This window comes from Giraffa tippelskirchi, chromosome X (assembly GCF_054371585.1).
Source record: "Giraffa tippelskirchi isolate mGirTip1 chromosome X, T2T-mGirTip1v1.2.pri, whole genome shotgun sequence".
NCBI lineage: Eukaryota > Metazoa > Chordata > Mammalia > Artiodactyla > Giraffidae > Giraffa > Giraffa tippelskirchi.
In genome coordinates this window covers 86,847,213-86,867,553 of record NC_137289.1, presented here as the reverse complement: position 1 = coordinate 86,867,553, position 20,341 = coordinate 86,847,213, and the positions used below count along the sequence as shown (strand labels likewise).

The 20,341-nt window shown below is 48.2% G+C and overlaps 1 protein-coding gene across 1 annotated transcript; it reads right to left on the bottom strand.

Moving 5' to 3' along the window:
• Positions 1-16,134: 16,134 nt before the first annotated feature.
• Positions 16,135-20,341, bottom strand: LOC145535683 (uncharacterized protein CXorf49 homolog). Its single transcript, XM_081564063.1, has 7 exons — positions 20,260-20,341; positions 20,013-20,186; positions 18,740-18,924; positions 17,956-18,079; positions 17,342-17,418; positions 17,014-17,059; positions 16,135-16,305 (listed from the first exon to the last, which is right to left on the bottom strand). Exons 1-7 carry the CDS (start codon positions 20,339-20,341, stop codon positions 16,301-16,303), a joined length of 693 nt encoding a protein of 230 aa, XP_081420189.1. The 3' UTR covers positions 16,135-16,300.

Below are 20,341 nucleotides of genomic sequence, written 5' to 3'. Positions count from 1 at the left end.
CGGATAGTGTCGGCTTTCCCCAACACTCCTGAAGTTTCCCTGTCTTATCTTAGCCCCGTTCCTTCTTCAAGGAGAATAGGCCCACTCTTACTTATGTGCCATCCTTTCTTCCGTTCTCCTCAAAAATTTTATACTACACACACGCACACACACACACACACACACACATATAATGTTATGAGTTAGTGTTGACAGCTACTTACAGCTGTACGAATGGAATTGTTAAATATATCTGTGTTGCTTCTTGGTTTTTCAATCAATGTTAAGTTTGTAAGATTCATGCCTATTCTGTGTAGTGGTAGTCTGTATAATTTTGCTGATGAAATTGTATTTATTCGCATGAAGAGGATCTCCCAGGACTTTTGGATTTGAAGCCGGCAGGGCTTAATTTCAGGAGAGCCAAGCGGTCGTGGGAAATAGACTCCACTCTTAACGGGGGCATACAAAATCTCACACGCTCCAGGACCCAGGGCTGAAGCAATAGTTTGAAAGGAGCCTGGGTCAGACCCAGCTACTTATCTTGGAGAGCCTCCCAGAGAGGCAAGAGGCAACTGGACTCACCCTGGGGACATAGACACTGGAAGCAGTCATTTTGCGGAGCTCCTTCTACCCCGTGGAAACTGGTGCTAGCAAGTGCCGTTTTGGACTCCCCCCCTCTAGCTTACTACCACCAGTGCTTAGACCTGCCCATCAGCCTGTAGGCAGGAATACTAGGACAGGCCCAGCTACTAGCCAGGCAGAGATGCAGCCCCACCCACAAGCAAGCCTGCTGTCTTAAGACTCTCTGGAGCTGGACCTGTCAATCAGAGGCCCCGACACACCACACTGGCCCTATACCAGTGAGAAGGCACTAAGCCAGGACTCCAGGGTCCTGCAGTCAGAGGCCCTGGGACCTAGTTCCTGCCCACAGCAGGTCATCACTAGCCCCAGGACCAGTTTTACCCATCAGTGGGTAGGCACCAGCCCTAGTATTCCTTGTACCCAGACCCATCCACCAATGGCCCAAAACACCAACTTCTGGACTCCTCCAGAGCCCTGAAGTCAGAGAACCCAGGAATCAGCTCCATCCACCAGCAGGCAGACAACAGCAACCAGAGTAACTCCAGCCCTGCAGCCTGCCACAGCTGGAAATAGGTCACCCACCAGCAGGCCCACACCAGTCCCAAGAGCCACTGAGCCCCAGCACAGTGTACCAGCAAGTAGACACCAGGTCTGGGACACTTTGGAGCTCTCAGCCAGCAGCTCTGGAATCTGGCCCCACACTGCAGTGTGTGGAAACCCCCTATGCGACATCCAGGATTCCACAGCCAGCAATATCAGGAACGGGCCGCACCGAAGAGTGAACTGAGACCAGCTCTGAGACCCCCAGGGCCCTGCAGTTAGAGACCCAGGAACAGAAACAGAGCTCCACCCACCAGTGAGCTGGCGCTAGCCCCAGGACACCCTGGACCCCAAACCCAGTCAACGGCAGGAAAAACCAGCCTGAAGATACCTTGGCATGTCAGCCAGCTGCCCCCAGAAACAGCCACACTCACCAGCAGGACAAAACGAACTTTGGGACACCTAGGACCCCATAGCCAGCAATGTAGGTGCTAGCCCTACCTATGTCAGCTGAAGGCTATGCTTATTCATTTGATATTGATTCATAGTGGGGAGAGAAGTATGTTTTAGGCTTGCAGGATTATATGCAATAGAATTTGTTGTTGTTTAGTAGCTCAGTCGTGTCCCACTCTTTGCCACCCATGGACTGCAAAACGCCAGGCTTCCCTGTCCTTCACCATCTCCCAGAGGTTGCTCAAACTCATGTCCACTGCGTCAGTGATGCCATCCAAACATCTGATCCTCTGTCGTCCCCTTCTCCTCCTGCCTTCAGCCTTTCCCAGCATCAGGGTCTTTTCCAATGAGTCGGCTCTTCGCATCAGGTGGCCAAAGTATTGGAGCTTCAGCTTCAGCATCAGGGCTTCCAATGAATGAGCAGGATTGGTTTCCTTTTGGGTTGACTGGTTTGACCTTGCTGTCCAAGGGACTCTCAAGAGTCTTCTCCAGCACTACACTTCAAAGGCATCAATTCTTCGGCGCTCAGCCTTTTTTCTTGTCCAGCTCTCACATCCCTACGTGACTGCTGGAAAAACCATAGCTTTGAGTACAAGGACTTTTGTAGGCAAAGTAACGTCTCTGCTTTTTAATACGCTGTCTAGGTTTGTCATTGCTTTTCTTCCAAGGAGCAAGCGTCTTTTAATTTTGTGGCTGCGGTCACCGTTCACAGTGATTTTGGAGCCCAAGAAAATAAAGTCTGTCACTGGTTCCGTTGTTTCCTCATCTATTTGCCGTGAAGTGATGGGACCGGATGCCATGATCTTCGTTTCTTGAATGTTGAGTTTTAAGCCAGTTTTTTCACTCTTCTCTTTCACCTTCATCAAGAGGCTCTTTAGTTCCTCTTCACTCTCTGCCGTAAGGGTGGTGTCGTCTGTGTATCTGAGGTTATTGCCATTTCTCCCCACACTCATTATTAGAAAACGTAAATCAAAACTATAACGAGGTATCACCTCACACAGGTCAGGATGGCCATCATCAGAATAGCTACAAACAACACACACTAGAACTGATGTGGAGAAAAGCAAACCCTCTGGCACTGTTGGTGGCAATGTAAATGATATAGCTACTCTGGAGAACAGTAAGGAGAGTCCTTGAAACAAAACCTGGGAATGAAACGACCATAAGACCCGACAATCCCACTACTGGGCATGTACCCTGACGATACCGTAATGCAAAAAGACCCATGTATGCCAATGTTCACTGCAGCACTATTTGAAACAGCTAGGAAATGGAAGCCACTTAGATGTCCATGGACAGATGAATGGATAAAGAAGTGGTGGTACATATATACAGTGGAACATTACTCAGCCATAAAAAGGAACACATTTGAGTCAGTTCTATTGAGGTGGATGAACCTAGAGCCTATTATACAGAGTGAAGTAAGTCAGAAAGTGAGAAACAATTATCATATATTAACGCATATATATATGGAATCTAGAAAGATGGTACTGATGCACCTATTGGCAGGGCTGCAATGGAGACACAGACACAGAGAACAGACTTGCGAACACAGTGAGGGAAGGAGCCGGTGGGACGAATAGAGAGAGTAGCATTGAAACACATACCTTACCATATGTAAAACAGATAGCCATTGGGAATTTGCTGTATGATGCAGGGGACTCAAGCCTGGTGCTCTGTGGCAACCTAGATGGGTGGGGTGGGGTGGGAGCTGGGAAGGAGGTTCAAGAGGGAGGGGATATATGTATACCTATGGATGATTCAAGTTGATGTTCGTCCGAAGCCAACATAATATTTTAAAGCAATTATCCTCCATTTAAAAATAAATCAATTTTAAAAAGTTTAAAAAAAGTAGCAAGAATAAAACATCAAAAGGAGAACCAAACAGAGATGAAGAGTACAATCCGTGAAATAAAAAATATACTTCATGCATCGAACATGGAATGGTGTTCTGTTTCACATATGATAATATACATGTTTCAATGTTATTCTCCCAGAACGTCCCACCCTCACCTTCTCCCTCAGAGTCCATAAAATTGTTCCATGCATCTGTGTCTCTTATTCTGTCTCGCATATAGGGTTATCGTTACCATCTTTCAAATTCCATATATATGCATTAGTATACTGTATTGTTGTTTTTCTTTCTGGCTTACTTCACTCTGTATAATGGGCTCCAGTTTCATCCATCTCAGTAGAACCAATTCAAATGTATTTTTTTTAATGGCTGAGTAATATTCCATTGTGTATATGTACCACAGCTTCCTTATCCATTCGTCTGCTGATGGACATCTAGGTTGCTTCAGGGCCGGGGCAATGGGATGATCCAGAAGGATGGGATGGGGAGGGAGGTGGGTGGGGGGTCCAGGAGGGGGACACATGTAAACCCATGGCTGATTCATGTCAATGTATGGCAAAAACTATTGCAATGTTGTGAAGTGATTGGCCCCCAACTAAAATAAATAAATTTATAAAAAAAAATTAAAAAAAAAAATTAAAAAAAAGGGAGATAAGAAGATCAGAACAAGGCAAGAAGGTGTGAGGATGAAGCAAAGGTTAGACAGAGAGATTTGAAGCTGCTATGGGAGGAAGGGACTACAGACCAAGGACTATGGGTGCCTCTAGAAGCCGGAAAGGGTGAGGAACCGGATTCTCCCCTAAAGCCGTGGAAGGAACAGAAGGAAATAAGTCTTCCCACACCTTGTTTTTAACCCCAGATGACCCATTTCCTCCAGAATTGTAAGATAAATAAATTCGTGTTGTTTGCGTGCTAAAAAAAAAAAAAAAAAAAGAAAAAATATACTTCAACGGTAGGTGAGATGATACGGAGGAACAGATCAAGAAGCTGGAAGACAGGAGAGTGGAAATCACTGAAGCTGAACAGGAAAAAAGAAGGAATAAACATAGATGAGGACAGTTTCAGAGACCTCTGGGACCAGGTCAAGCATAGAAACATTTGAATTCTAGGGGTCCCAGCAGCAGAAGAAAGACAGAAAGGGGCAGAGAGCATATGTGAAGACATACCAGCTGAACACTTTGCTAACCTGGCAAAAGAAATGGGCATCCAGGTACTGAACACAGAGAGCCCTAAACAGAAAGAAGACAAAGCAAGACACATTGTAGTTAGAATGGCAAAAAATAAAGCTAAAGAGGGGATGTTAAAAGCAGCAAGGGAAAAGCAACAAGTTACACACAAGGGACTTTTTGGCAGAAACTCTGCAGGCCAGAAGGGAGTGGCACGACATATTTAAAACGATAAAGAGAAAAACCTCCAACCAAGAAGACACTACTGGAAAGACTGTCACTCCAATCTGAAGGAGAGATCAAAAGTTTTACAGACAGGCAAAAGCTAAAAGAGTTCAGCATCACGAAACCAGCTTTACAGGAAATGTCAAACGGACTTCTCCAAGCAAAAAAGAAAAGACACAACTAGAAACATGAAAATGATTATCCAGAAGGATGGGATGGGGAGGGAGGTGGGTGGGGGGTCCAGGAGGGGGAACACATGTAAACCCATGGCTGATTCATGTCAATGTATGGCAAAAACTATTGCAATGTTGTGAAGTGATTGGCCCCCAACTAAAATAAATAAATTTATAAAAAAAAAAAGAAAAGAAAATGATGAAAGGAGAAAGCTCACTGATAAAGGCGAATATACAGTAAAGGTAGTACATCAATGACTTACAAAGCTAGTGGGAAGGATAAAGGACTAAAGTAGTAAAAAGCATCTGTATCCGCAATGAGTAGGTACGGGAGTGTTGCTGTTGTTTAGTTGCTAAGTCATGTTCGAGTCTTTGAAGCCCCATGGACCTAGCCCGCCAGACTCCCCTGTCCATGGGATTCTCCAGGCAAGGATATTGGATTCGGTTGCCATTTCTTTCTCCAGGGGACCTTCCCGACCCACAGGTCGAACCCACGTCTCCTGCATTGGCGGGCAAATGCTTTACCGCTGAGCCACCTGGGAAGCCCCTTAGTTAAAGGATACACAGAAGAAAAAGATGGAAAATATGATGTCAGAAACAGTAAACGTGAGGAGAGGAGTAAAGAAGGGGGGTAGTTAATATGCATTTAAACTTAAGAGGCCAGCAACTTAAAATAATCAGATAGAAAAAGAGACACGCACAGTGTAGGGAATATAGTCAATAACTACGCACTGCCCTTGTATGGTGGCATATCATAACTAGAATTACAGTGCTGACCATTTTGAAATGTATAGAAATAATAAATCACGATGTTGTATCCCAGGAACTAACATGGTGTTGTAGGTCAATTACGCTTGCAAACAGACAAACAAGCAAACAAACAAAGATGCGGAGGAAAAGAGATCAGATTTGCACTTACCAAAGGGTAGGTGTGGGGGAGGGGAATTGGACAAAGGTGGGCAAAAGGGGCAGACTTCCGGTTACTAGATAAATAAGTACGAGGGATGTAACGTACAACATGGTAAATACAATCGACACTGCCGTATGTTATATATGAAAGTTGTTAAGAGAGCAAATCCTAAGAGTTCTTCTCACAAGAAAAATTGTCTTTTTCTTTAATTTTGTATCTATATGAGAAGATGAGCGTTCACTAAACTTATTGTGATAATCATTTCATTTCATGATGTATATAAGTCAAACCATGATGCTGTACACTTTAAATTTATACAGTTCTGCATGTCAAATATATCTGAATAGAATTGGAAGAATCTAAAGAATATCCTGATGCCATGCACGGAGACGGACAGGACATCAACTTTGCGGTATTCCTGCCAAAACATTTAACCTGAGTGGAATCAGGAAGCAGCAATGAGACAAATTCAACTGGAGAAGATTTCTAAAAACCACCTGGATTGGATCTTTAAAAATGTCACTATCGTGCAAGACCAAAAAAATCTAGGGAAATGTTATAGTTTACAGGACACTGAAGACGCTTGACAACCAAATGCATCACGTGGCCTTTATTTGGAAGCAAACTTATTTTAGAAATCAGGTAGAAAAACCATATTGGGACGATCAGACATTTTGAGTGAGGATCATATAGTAGGTAACTGTATTGTCTCAAAATTAAATTTCCTGAGTATGATAATTGCATTAAGATTTTGAGGCAGACTAATCTTTTTCTTTAGAGATCCATACTGGAATATTGAGAGAAGATACACCGCAACGTCTTAAAGGAACTCCAGTGATTCAACAAAACAGAGAGAGAGACAGACAGAGACTATGGCAAATGTGGCAAAATATTAATAGTGACTCAGTCCAGGTGAAGGATCTTTGGGTGTTCTGTGCTGTTTTCTTGCAACTGCTATCCGTAGAAGGAATACCCTGGGGGTCCAGTGGTTAGGACTCAGTGGAAAAGACCCTGATGCTGGGAGAGAGTGAGGGCAGGAGGATAAGGTGGGGTGGGGGTGGGGTACACAGGAGGAGGTGGTTGGATGCCATCACCGACTCAATGGACACGAGTTTGAGCAAACTCCAGGAGATAGTGGAGGACAGGGCAGCCTGGTGTGTTGCAGTCCATGGGGTCGCAAAGAGTTGGACACGACTTAGTGACTTGAACAACAACAACAGCTACATGTAAGAGAGATATTTCCGAAAATAAAATTTGGGGGCAAAGAGGACATCATGGGCCACTTTATTCCAGTCCGTTTGAAAACTTAGGAAAAGATGACCAATTTTTAGAAAAAAAAAAAAGAAATAACTTACCAACACTGACTCCAGAAAGAATAGCCACCCTGAGTTGCTCCAGGTAACCATAATGAAATACACCAGTAGTCAAAGCAACTTTCACAGAAATCCTCCAGGCATCCCCCACTGAATGCTGACAAACATCCTAGGCATAAATATTTTCAATTTCACACAAAACCTTAGGAAAAATAGAAAAGGTGGGATACTCCCAAACTCATTTCCCTGAGAATGAAATAACCTTGATATTAAATCCTGTCAAGGACAGTTTGAGAAAGGAAACGCACAGGTCAATCACACACTCAGCGCATAAAAGCAAGAACCAGAAACAGAATCTTAGCAAGGTGAATCCTACAGGATATGCAAAAGGGAAATACATCATATGCCATGAGTAGGTTCATCCCGGGGCTTCCCTGGTGGCTCAGATGGTAAAGAACCTACCTGCAATGCGGGAGACCTGGGTTCGATCCCTGGGTGGGGAAGTTCCCCGGGAGGAGGGCATGGCAACCCACTCCAGTATTCTTGCCTGGAGAATCCCCATAGATAGAAGAGCCGCTGGGCTCCCCCCTCCATGGGGTCGCAAAGTGCCGGGCAGGACTGAGCAACTAAGCACAGCACAGCACACAGATTCACCCCAGGAATACAAACTTGATTTAATTTGAGGTGATATATCCTTCCAGCTTATCAAACTATGGGAGAAAACCATGTTCAGAAAAAGTAAGTAGTGTCAATATCTATTCATAATGTACTTTTAAAAACATTTCTTTTAATTTAATGTTTATTTTTAACTGGCGTGTAGTTGATTTACAATGTTGTGTTAGGTTCAGGTGTACAGCAGAGTGATTCAGTTATACATCTACATATATCCATTTCTTTTCTGATTCTTTATCCATAAAAATTATTACACAATGTTGAGTAGAGTTCCCTGTGCTATACAGAAGGCCCTTGTTGATTATCTGTTTCACATATAGTAGGCTGTATCTGTTAATCCCGAACTTCTAATTTATCCCTCCCCTACCGCTGGCTTTCCCTTTTGGTAATCATAAGTTTTCAAAGTCTGTTTCTGTTTGGTAAATAAGTTCCTTTGTACAGTTTTTTAGGTTCCACCCCTAAGGGACACTTGTCTTTCTCTTTCTGACTTTCCTCACTCAGTATGACAATCACCACATCCATCCATGTTGCGGCAAGTGGCATTATTTCATTCTTTGTATGGTTAAGTAATATTCCATTGTATATATGTATCACATATTCCTTATCCATTTCTCCGTCATTGGATATTTAGGTAGCTACCGTGTCTTGGCTGTTGTAAAGAGTGCTGCAATCAACATTTGAGTGCATGCATCTTTTCAAATTATGGTTTTCTCCAGATATATGCCCAGGAGTGGGATTGCTGGATCTTACGGTAGTTCTATTTTCAGTTTTTAGGGAAACTTCATACTCTTCTCCGTAGTGGTTGTACCAATTTATGTTCCCATCAACAGTGAAGGAGGATTCTCTTTTCTCCACACTTTCTCCAGCATTTACCGTTTGTACATTTATGATGATGGCCATTCTGATAGGCGTGAGGTGATACCTCATTGTAGTTCTGATTTGCATTTATCTGATAATTAATGATGTTGAGCATCTTTTCACGTGGTTTTTGGCCATCTGTGTGTCTTCTTGGAGAAACACAATTTCTGCCCCTTTTTATAAAACATAATGGGCAGATTTTATATATATATGCGTATGTATGTATGTATGTATGTATGATGAGGTTCATGAAGTGCTTGTATATTGGAAGGTAATCCCCTGTCTGTCACATCATTTTCAAATGTATTCTCCCATTCTGAGGGTTGTCTTTTCGTCTTGTTTATAGTCCCCGCCCCACCCCCCACCCCCCCGCAACCTTTGCTGTCCAAAAGCTTTTAAGTTTAATTACATCCCACTTGTTTATTTTCGTTTTTATTTTCATTACTCTAGGAGGTGGATGCAAAATCATATTGCTGTGATTTATGTCAAAGAGTGTTCTGCATATGTTTTCCTCTAAGAGTTACATAGTGTCTTGTGTTACATTTAGGTTTTAATCCATTTTGAATTTATTTTTGTGTATGATGTTAGAGAATGTTCTAATTTCATTCTTTTCTGTGCAGCTGTTCTCCCATCACCACTTATTGCAGAGACTGTCTTTTCTCCTTTGTATATTCTTGCCTCCGTTGTCAGAGATTAATTGACCGTAGGCACATGGGTTTATTTCTGGGCTTTCTATCCTGTTCCTTTGATCAATATTTCTGTTTTTGTGCCAGTACCATACTGTTTTGATGACTGTACCTTTGTAGTATAGTCTGAAGCCCAGGAGCCTGATTCCTCCAGCTCCATTTTTCTCTCTCAGGATTGCTCTGGCTATTCACAGTCCTTTGTGTCTCCATACAAACCTTGAGAATTTTTGTTCTAGTTCTGTGAAAAATACCATCGGTAATTTGATAGGGATTCAGCATCAGTAGGTTGCACTGGGTTGTATAGTCGTTCTGCCAATATTGATTCTTCCAATCCAAGTGATCTCAGAGAGGCAGCAGTGAGCTGTGGCTTTATTTTTTTTTTTTTAATTTATTTATTTTAGTTGGGGGCTAATTACTTTACAATATTGTAATAGTTTTTGCCATACATTGACATGAATCAGCCATGGGTTTACATGTGTTCCCCTTCCCGGACCCCCCACCCACCTCCCTCCCCATCCCATCCTTCTGGATCATCCCATTGCCCCGGCCCTGAGCCCTTGTCACATGCATCGAACATGGAATGGTGCTCTGTTTCACATATGACAATACACATGTCTCAATGCCATTCTCCCAGAACGTCCCACCCTCACCTTCTCCCTCAGAGTCCATAAAATTGTTCCATGCATCTGTGTCTCTTATTCTGTCTCGCATATAGGGTTATCGTTACCATCTTTCAAATTCCGTATATATGCATTAGTATACTGTATTGTTGTTTTTCTTTCTGGCTTACTTCACTCTGTATAATGGGCTCCAGTTTCATCCATCTCAGTAGAACCGATTCAAATGTATTTTTTTTAATGGCTGAGTAATATTCCATTGTGTATATGTACCACAGCTTCCTTATCCATTCATCTGCTGATGGACATCTAGGTTGCTTCCATGTCCTGGCTATTGTAAACAGTGCTGCGATGAACATTGGGGTACACGCGTCTCTTTCAATTCTGGTTTCCTCGGTGTATATGCCCAGCAGTGGGATTGCTGGGTCATATGGCAGCTTTAAAGATCTAAACGTAAGACCAGAAACTATAAAACTCCTAGAGGAAAACATAGGCAAAACACTCTCCGACATAAATCACAGCAGGATCCTCCATGACCCACCTCCCAGATTATTGGAAATAAAAGCAAAAATAAACAAATGGGACCTAATTAAAATTAAAAGCTTTTGCACAACAAAGGAAACTATAAACAAGGTGAAAAGACAGCCTTCAGAATGGGAGAAAATAATAGCAAATGAAGCAACAGACAAACAATTAATCTCAAAAATATACAAGCAACTTCTGCAGCTGAATTCCCGAAAAATAAACGACCCAATCAAAAAATGGGCCAAAGAACTAAACAGACATTTCTCCAAAGAAGACATACAGATGGCTAACAAACACATGAAAAGATGCTCAACATCACTCATTATTAGAGAAATGCAAATCAAAACCACAATGAGGTATCATTTCACACCAGTCAGAATGGCTGCTATCCAAAAGTCTACAAGCAATAAATGCTGGAGAGGGTGTGGAGAAAAGGGAACCATCTTACACTGTTGGTGGGAATGCAAACTAGTACAGCCACTATGGAGAACAGTGTGGAGATTCCTTAAAAAACAGAGCTGTGGCTTTAAGTTTGCCCCTTTGAAAAATGCATTTCTCAAGGAGGCAAAATCTGTAAAAAGAGGTACAGAGTGTATTGTTAGAGACACAGCACAACAAGTAGGAGAGCACACAGAGAAACAGCTTGTTTAGTTAAGACAGAGAAGGCAATGATACACACTTGGAGAGACAGGGTGTGGGCATCTGTCCTAATGAGGAGGAGTGCAGTGAGAGGCAGTTAAGTCACTTATATAGGGCAGTCCTTTTGGGTCTTTGTTTCCGTTTGGCCAGTTATCCTGTTTCTTTTCTCACACCTGACCTGCCCTAGGACCCTCCCCAACATGCATGAGCAACTCTATCCCAAGATGCATGCCAGCACAGAGACCTAAGGGGGAGACGTTGCATCACATATTATGGGGTGGGGCCCCTTTGTTTTTGACCCCCAAGGAGCCTTTCTGCCCATGTGCAGTGTCTCTCCTGCCCTGAGAATGGGACACACGTGACCTCTTGCTCTTTTACTCAAACGGAGAGTAGCCCCTCTGTCTCTGCCAGAGCTGTTATCTTAAAGTGTCCTCAGGAGACAAAGCCTGACTATTTACCCTGTATCTCTTATTCTTTCTCTTTCAAAGGGCAAGCCGGAGGTTGATTGTAAATACCTGGACTCAAGCCCGCTTGCCTCCTTCCTTGGGAAATGGAAAGCAGAGGCTAGTTGCAAATGCTTGGCCTCACAAGAATATGATCTTTCTTTCCATCTCTTTATGTCATCTTCAACATCTCTCATTAGGGTGTTCCAGATGAGGATCTTTATCCCTTCCCTACCTCTGCCTTTCCCTTTTGGTAATCATAAGTTTTCAAAGTCTGTTTCCGTTTTGTTAATAAGTTCATTTGTACAGTTTTTTAGGTTCCACGTGTAAGGGACATTTGTCTTTCTCTTTCTGACTTTCTTCACTCAGTATGGCAATCACTACGTCCATCCATGTTGCTGCAAGTGGCATTATTTCATTCTTTTTATGGTTAAGTAATATTCCGCTGTATATAGGTACCACATATTCTTTATCCATTCCTCTGTCGATGGATATTTAGGTAGGTATTCTTGCCTGGAGAAACCCATAAAAGAGGAGCCTGTTGGGTTACAGTCCATGGGGACGCCAAGACTCACACACGACTGAGCAACTAACACTTTCACTTTCACTTACTAGCATATGAAATGAGCACAGTTGTATGGTAGTTTGAACGTTCTTTGGCATTACCCTTCTTTGGGATTGGACCCCATGAACAGGATAGCAATGTAACAGATTTCTATATAATAATTTTGTACTCTTCAACTTTACTGAATTGATTTATGAATTCTGGAAGATTTCAGGTGGCATCCTTAGGATTTCCAATGTATAGTAACATGTCACATGCAAACAGTGACAGTTTTCATTTTCCTTTTCCATTTTGGACTCCCTTTGTTTCTTTTTCTTCTCTGATTGCGGTCTCATACTGTACTTTCTACAGTTTATTAAATAATATGGGTTTACTGAAATTAATTTACATAAAAATCTAAGTGCCTACAAACATTCGATTATGGAAACACCACTACAATCAACATAAAAAGCATTTTCATCAGCTACAAAATTGTTTCATTCTCTTTGGTAGTTTAACCCCTAATCTCAAGCCCGAGACCCTGGCAATCCCCAGTCTGTTTTCTGTGTCTATAGTTTGGCCTCCTCAAGAATGTGAAGTAAATGGAATCGGGCAGTATGTAGATTTATCCATTTGGATTCCTCAGAGAAAAGAACATATCGGTGACTTCTGGACGTGCAATGTACATTTATGTCACCTGAGTATAGTTACATGGGTTGATTGGTTCATGATTATTTGTGATACTGAGGGCTCACACGCTCCACAACGTGTATATGTATGGTCTGTTTAATTCAATGTAATTAATCTTTTATGTTTGGAAGGGTTATTTTAATAAAAAGCAATAGTAAATCCTTTTCAAAAAGTGAATCATCCTGGTAAAAGTCAGGCTGGCAGATACCTCAAGAGGACTAGGGAGGAAGAAGTGATTGGCTTGGAACAAAAGGGGGGTTCGAAACTACAGGCCTGTTCTCCATCTGCATCTGAGCAGTACTTACCAGGCCTTCAAGATCGCACGAGCACAAGGGCATCAAGCACACCACAGTCATTCAAACACTGGGACACTCCAGGGACTGGGATAGTTACCCAGGGATAGTCAAGGTGGAAAATCTGGCAGCCCCAGTGTGCCCGGCCGAACCTGGCCAATGCAGGTGAAACTTACCCCACATTAAGTCAGCTGAGTAGCAGCCTTCATTGCATCTGCAAGCATAACCCACTGTTATCACGCAAAGGAAACTACAAGCCAACTGCAGGGATTAGGACTTGGACATCTTTGGGCAAGTTTACTGTGCTCACCACCCCAGGCTCCCTCTTCAGGACTCACCTCCTCTACCTTCTTTGTTTGTGCCAATCTCCCTCAAGAGTCCAGAGAGAGAGGTAGGCCTGGGGCTGGGGCTGGGGCTGGGGCTGGTGGGGTGGGGGTGTAATGGGGAGGGAGCCTCTTCCCAGGTGTTGGACAGGCAGGATGGGGCCTAGGGCTCTCCAAAGCAGCTGTCACTGTCTCCCAGGCTGGAGAAGGGGCCTGAGGGGGAAAGGCAACAGGGGTGCACCGAATGAGGCTGGGCTTCGGCCTTCCTCCTACCCTCTGGGGCGCAGATGTATTTCTTTAACCTATGCCTCAGATTTCCCGCTGGAAGTGGAAGGCTTGGGGCTGAGCCAAGGCCTGTGATGTATATGTTTCCAGCAACATTATAGTGAGGTAGTTGGTCTGAACTGTGTGCCCAGAGGAGGGAAGGGAGCCTGGTGAAAAGTGAGCGAGGGGTTGTGTTCACGCCCTCGCACCTCCACTTCCATGAGCTTCTCCAACTTCCTCACCCTGGTGACCACAGTCCCGTGCCCCACTCGGCCCAAGGGTGGTGCTGATGCTGGTGCTTGACTTCTCCCCAGGCACAACTTACCTACGTGTCTCGGTGGGCAGAAACCTCAGCGGGAAGGTCTCTGCCAAATCTACTCACTCGGACAACAGCGAGATGTGCTACACCACCAGGCAATAACCACCGGATCAGCTGTAAACTAAGTGATCAGGCCCTCCTGCTCCAGGGAGGGGTCTGAGTGGAAGGAGTAAGTCCCACGCATGTTCTTTGCTGACCCTGAGGTCTGTGACTGGCCCAACCCTCGTGCTCTGTCCACCTGACCTCATGCCATGAGCCCCGGAAGGAAGTCAAGGTCAAAATGTGGGGGAAGGGCGGGCCCAAGGGCTCCCCATAGCTCAGGTGCAGTCACCCCTAACTCCCCACAAGTAATCCAGGTTGGGGGGGGATCTCCTGTTTCTAAGATGGGCAGCCACGTCCCAGGTAGTCTCCGAAGCCACCCTTCCCATTTTCACTCATCCACACCCTCAGCAGTTGGCAGACATCACAGAATCGCAAGGTAGGATCCAGTGCCTCCTCCAGCGACTCCAACATTTTGGGATGTCCTGTCCTGAGGTTTGGTGAACTGCATCCTCCCCCTTCTATGTTTTGGGAACGTGACAACACCCCTTGAATAAAGGAGATCCGACCCTTGCTTCGGCTCACTCAGTGCCTTACAGAATCTGGACCAGGCTCTATTTCCATTACTCCCCGAATCACACCTTTCTGCCTCAAGGGGCATTATCCCTGATGACTTTAATTCACCCAGAGAGATGCCCAGGCACCAACTTTGAATGTGCTACCTACCATCATACCCTCTTTTGTGAAATAAAACCGTGGTCTTTCAGGAAGGGAGTCAGGCAGAACCTACCCTCATTTCACTCCAATACAAATGTGTCCCTCTGAGTCTCAGGCTGGCACAGCCCTGGGGTCTTGGCTGAGAGAAGGAAGTCCTCCCCAAACTTCAGGGCGGGAGGGAGGGACGGGAATTGAACATGGATTTCAGACTCAGTCTTGTGTGCCCTAACAAGTAGTCTGGGAGACTGAGCTGGGACACTCCGGGAAGTATCATTTGCAGGAAAATCTATGTCATGGGGCTGGTGGAACGGTATTTGATGGAGACCCTGTAAGAACACAGACTTACCAACCATACTTGTCATAGAGCCTGATGGGCCCGTTTCCACTCAAGGGCAGAGAGACATCCAGGCTGCAGGAGTGCAGGCTGGTCAGTTGGTTAGGGCAGGGAGGATATGAAAGCTCCAAGGACCGGACCATCCATCTCTAGCTGTCAGGGTGCACTCTGCCCCAGACTGGCACCAGACGCCTCTCCTGACCTCCAGCTCAGCAACTAACCTGAGCTTTTCTCCTGTGTTCCCCTGTGTTCCCCTGAGCTTCGATCCTGCTCCCCAGTTCAGCGGGTCCAAGATTCATCCTCATGCCCTTTACTGAACCCAAGGAAGGGGAAGCCAAAGTTTTGGTGCCTGAGTCTCAGGGGTGAGTGCTAAAGAGAGCGGGGAGAGTACGCAGGTTCCTGCTTGCAAGGTGGCTCCGGGGGTGGGGTGGGGTAGGGACTCCACTGAGAGGGTAGGGCAGGGGAAGGGGGAAGATGAGCAAACCTGTGCCTGTTACCACCTGCTTAAGTAAACATGCAGGCAAGGTCATCGATGGCAAGCCAGGGGAGAGATCGAGGGTGCTCTGACAGGAAAGCAGAGTGGTCGGGGTAAGCAGGACAATGAGTGCAGTGAGGGAAGGGTGAAAGACTGGAGCTCTGTAAGGGGGTCATGACTTCCTTCTGACAGGGAGGCAGAATGGCAGCAATGAATGGAAACTCCTAAACCCCAGAGGAGGGTGTTTAGAGAACTAGAAGAGGGCCTTCAGGGAAAAGGGGGGACGTGCCAAGGTGGCCAGACAGAGCCCACACAGAACACACACTAGGGGCGCTCCGCTGGCCTGACGGCCTGGATGGTAGCACAGGCTGACCCAGAGTGCCCCCCACAGGATGCCAGAGGTACTGTTGTGGAACAGGCTCTGATACGGAGTGGCTCCCCACCAGGCCTTGCCCCATTCCCCCAACCCCTACCCCCCAGAGAGAGGACAGAACACAGAATATGAGAAGCCTTTTAATCAAAAACTGCTGTGAAACTGGGGCAGACAGGGGGCAAAACAAGGGGCAGAGGATGCCCTGGTGGAGGCAGAACAGGAGGCAACAAGCTTGGCCACAGCTCGCCGGCCCCGGAGGTAACAGCTGCTCCTCTTGCCGGAAGATACTGGGCTCAACCTGTGAAACAGCAGAGTCAGGGAAGAGCCTCAAGCCAGGGCCAGCCCACGGCCCTGCTCAACAGCCAGGACTGTGGGAAGGGGTGTGGGGTGTGTAACACTCATTTCAAAGGATCCGGAACTTGTCAACCTGGTACTGCATGGAGGCTGCAACAGGGAGAGGCATAAACAGGTGCTCTAGACAGACGGACATAGAAGCCTGTCCCCCTGTCCCCGTGGGGAACCACCTAGCCCTGCAACCTGAAACCCACATACCCCCAGCCCCGATGCAAAGAGCTCTGGGCCTCGTCACTCCCCACTACCGGAATTAAATGTGGAGCCATTTCCTAAAAGGAAACAAAATGTGCCAGCAGCTCTCAAGGTCGGGGCCACGCCCAGACCATTCAAAAATTGTCTCACAAACAATCCAACAAGAACCTCCGAGGCCACACCAGATCAACAAGGCATCTCTACAAGTCCTATCAGAAGGAGCTCTCTAGGACTCGCCTGGCTGGCAGAGTGTGCACGCAGTCCACACAGCACTTTGCTCCTTGTCCACACGCCCAGCTGAACATGCACCGCCCGCTCCAGGGTCAGGCGTGATAGGTTCTCCTCCCCACAGGAATGCTGGTCCCTACGAGGCCTCCTGCACCGGCAGCCCACCCACCCCAAGGGCCCACCCCACTTCTGCATTAAGAACCCACTGCTCTCTGTCCCTGGTTCCTCATACCAAGTTGCTCCTTAAGGTCGTCTATTTCTCTCTGTAGCACCAGACACTAGGCCAGCAGACACAGCAGGAAGAGAAATGGTTAGTATACACCCGCCTCCCCTCTCCTCCTCCTCTCCTCTCCCCCCGGGCCCTCCATCCCAAAGCCAGGTGTCTAGACTGGCAAGGGAAAGACTTTCCTCAGAGGAAAGGAGGTGGGCTCCCTCCCTGGGGTGTGGGATGGGGACGGGGCGGGGGGCGGGGGGGGTGCCCACACATGTCAGTTGAACTTGGACCCAGATCCCACCATGGGGTTTGGGTGTGCATTTCCAGGAGCCAGAAGAAGCATTACCCGAGGACAGCCCTGCCTTGCAGCTGGCTGCTGCCGCCTTTTCGGTCTTGGGGGATGGTCAGTTGGTTCACGGTCACCTGACAGGGAAAGGACACACAATCCAGCTTCCCAGGCTCCCAGTGAGGTGGAAAGGGCCAAGCAGGGTCTAACGTGAGGTGAGGCAGTACCACCCTCTGCTAGCATCAAGCCTCCCCGGCTCTGCCCGGCAGGCAGCCCAAACCTTCTCTCTGGGCCTGCCCCTCCTATTCCTCAGGGGCAGCCATTTTACCACGATGGTCCCGAAAGACTGTGGTTCTGGGTTCGAGCCTCCCAGAGCGGCAGCCACGGCCAGCACCTGGGAGAGCAATGTGGGCGAACAGCACTTCACAGAAAACGCTATTAGCCTGCAGGTCTACGCCCAGAGTAGCTGTTGGGGCACTGCCACCGATCACCCCTGCCAAACAAATCCCACACAGAAGGTGATGGGGCCAGGGCTAGCCCTGCTGACACCTGTTTCCCATGGAAGAGGCAGCCTGAGAGCAAGGCTGAGGCCCCAGAAAAGAGAGAGAGACAGACAGAGGTTTCTGCCCTCACCCCTGGTTCCCTGCCCCCATATCAAAACCCAGGACACTCACCTGAGGGGCCAGGCCCTCTGGGCATGACTTCTCCCTTGTTCATGGCCACGGGCTCTGAGTTTCCTGAATCCTGCCCGCCTCTGATGTTGACGTTGGTGCTGCTGGGTTCTCCTTGACGCACCACCTGTGGACAAGACGCCGGTGCCCTGTCAGTGGTCAGCTAAGAACAAAGATTTCTCACTGACCTGGAGTAAGGATGTGTGTGTGTGCATGCACCTGTGTGTACCAGTGCATTTATATGTCTATGTCTGTGTGTGTGAGACCTCGTGTGATTCAAGACCGAGCTGAGGCAGGGAACTGGAAAGGAAACTGAAAGGCTGATCTCTTCAGCACATTCCCTCTAAGTCAGCCCCAGGCCAGCAGGCAGAGCTGAGCTGGGGACAACAGTGTGGCACTGAGAAAGCCTGGGGCCCCTGCAAGGAAGGTTTGGGGATCAGCTAGGAAGTAGGATTCAGGAAAGTGATGTGTCTAAACACCGAAGCTCTGTGAAGCTTTTAAGGGGCCCCTCAAATCAATTCAGCTACCAGCTCTCCCTTCCACTCCAGCCCCAGCCTGGCTGGAAACAGGCCAAGGGTGGAGAACCCAGCCCAGCACACCCAAAGTGCTACCTTAACGTTTGTCCCTAGTAAAAGACCCCAATCTGGCATCCTAATGACCCAGTGACCGAGGGCCACCCAATGACCACCCCTGAGGGATGGACAGAGGGAGCACGGGTGAAGACCTGTGTCCTGGGGAGGATGGCAGGGGGAAGAGGGGGGAGCGAGGAGGGGCCTGGCCTACTGACTCGGCCCTTTGGGAATGGGTCTCTATTTGGGTCGTTGTCTTCTCCGGACACCGCCATTGCTGCCACCAACTCCCGTGCCCGCCTAGCCATGGATTTCTTCCGAGCGCCGGTTTGCTTGGATTCTTTGGCTCCCGAAGGGACCAAGGCATACTTCTTGGACCTCTCAAGCAGCGGGATGCCGGAGACTGGGGGGAAGGTGACCGGATCCAGGGGAGTGGCCGAGATTCCCTGCTCCCAGGAAGGGAAGGTTCTCCCCGGGGCAGGTTTGGAGACGCCCCTGAGGGATTTCTTCTCCTGTTCCCCCTTCCTCCTAGGACTGGGCCGCGGTAGGCTGCCTGTAGTGGCAGCTGCAGTAGCTGATGCTACTGCTACTCCCGGGTACCTGGGCAGGCTGCCCCCCTTCTCCCTGAGCACGCTCTGCAATTTCTTAGGGGGAGAGACGTCCTCCTGCTCTGCATCGCCCTGCCTGACCTGCCTTTCCACAACCGAGATTAATCCTCGCAGAGCCGAGGACAGGCAAGTGCCTGGCACGTTAACGAGATTCTCCCTGCCTTGGACTTTCGAGTCTCTGGGTGTGTCCCCGGGGTCCTTGGGGCCGTTGAGCTTGGCCTGGCCTCTGTCTTTGGCATAAATGCTCACCCTCATCAGCTCTATCTCACTGAACTCATCAGAGGACTCGGAGTCGGACAGCAGCCCGGCTGGGCTTTCTGAGGGGAGCCGCTGGCGATCCACAGCCACCTTCAACCTACTCTTACTGCCTCTCTTCGGGATCCCCCAGGCCCGGCCCGCCTCGACTCCGCCGACCTGGAGAGGGCAGGCCTCAGCCTGTGCCTCTTCCCCACACCTCCGGGCGGCCACGCCTCGACTGCCGGGACGCGCCTCGAGGTCCCACAAGGGAGACCCTTCGCCGACCACGTAGCTCTCCGGGAACAGGCATCTGCGGATGCCCCGCAAGCCCAGGTTGGTCAGCTGCTGCAGGACGGTCGCCACTGACTCGTCAGCCAGCTGCAGGACGTCCCCCTGGTCGTCGGCCGGGGAGCCAGGCCGGTCTTCGCGGCCCCACAGCACCTGCCCTCCCGCTTCCGGCACCTCCCACTCTGACTCGAAGCCTTCAGGGTCTAGGAAGCCATCCCCACCCTCACCCTCGCCGCTTCGCGGTGCCCCCGGCTCGGGGCATGGCCTGGGTCCCCGCGGGGCTGTGGAGCTGGCCTCAAGGCCGCTGGTCTGCTCCCGCACTCTGAGCCGAAACCCGCTCCCCAAACAGCCGCCTCACCATCTGAGGAGCTCATGTCGCAATCTGGGTGGCCGGCGGACCTGGGACGGTGACGATTTATCAACCGGATCGAGGTGGCAGCGGTGGCGGCGGTCAGGGCAGGCGAGGCGGGTGGCGTCTGGCGCACGCCGTCAAGCGCCACGCGCACCACGCGCACCACACACAGGAGATCGCCTCAAATCACGCGAGGCTTTCAGCGAGCCAGCGCTGCCGCCTCCTCATTGGTCCGGTTCCTGCCAAGCAGCACACGCCTTGTTTGCCCGCGCCCTCGAGGTGTAACCAATGGGGTCGAGGGCCTCCTGTGGTTTGCTGCCAAGCCCAAAGGCCAT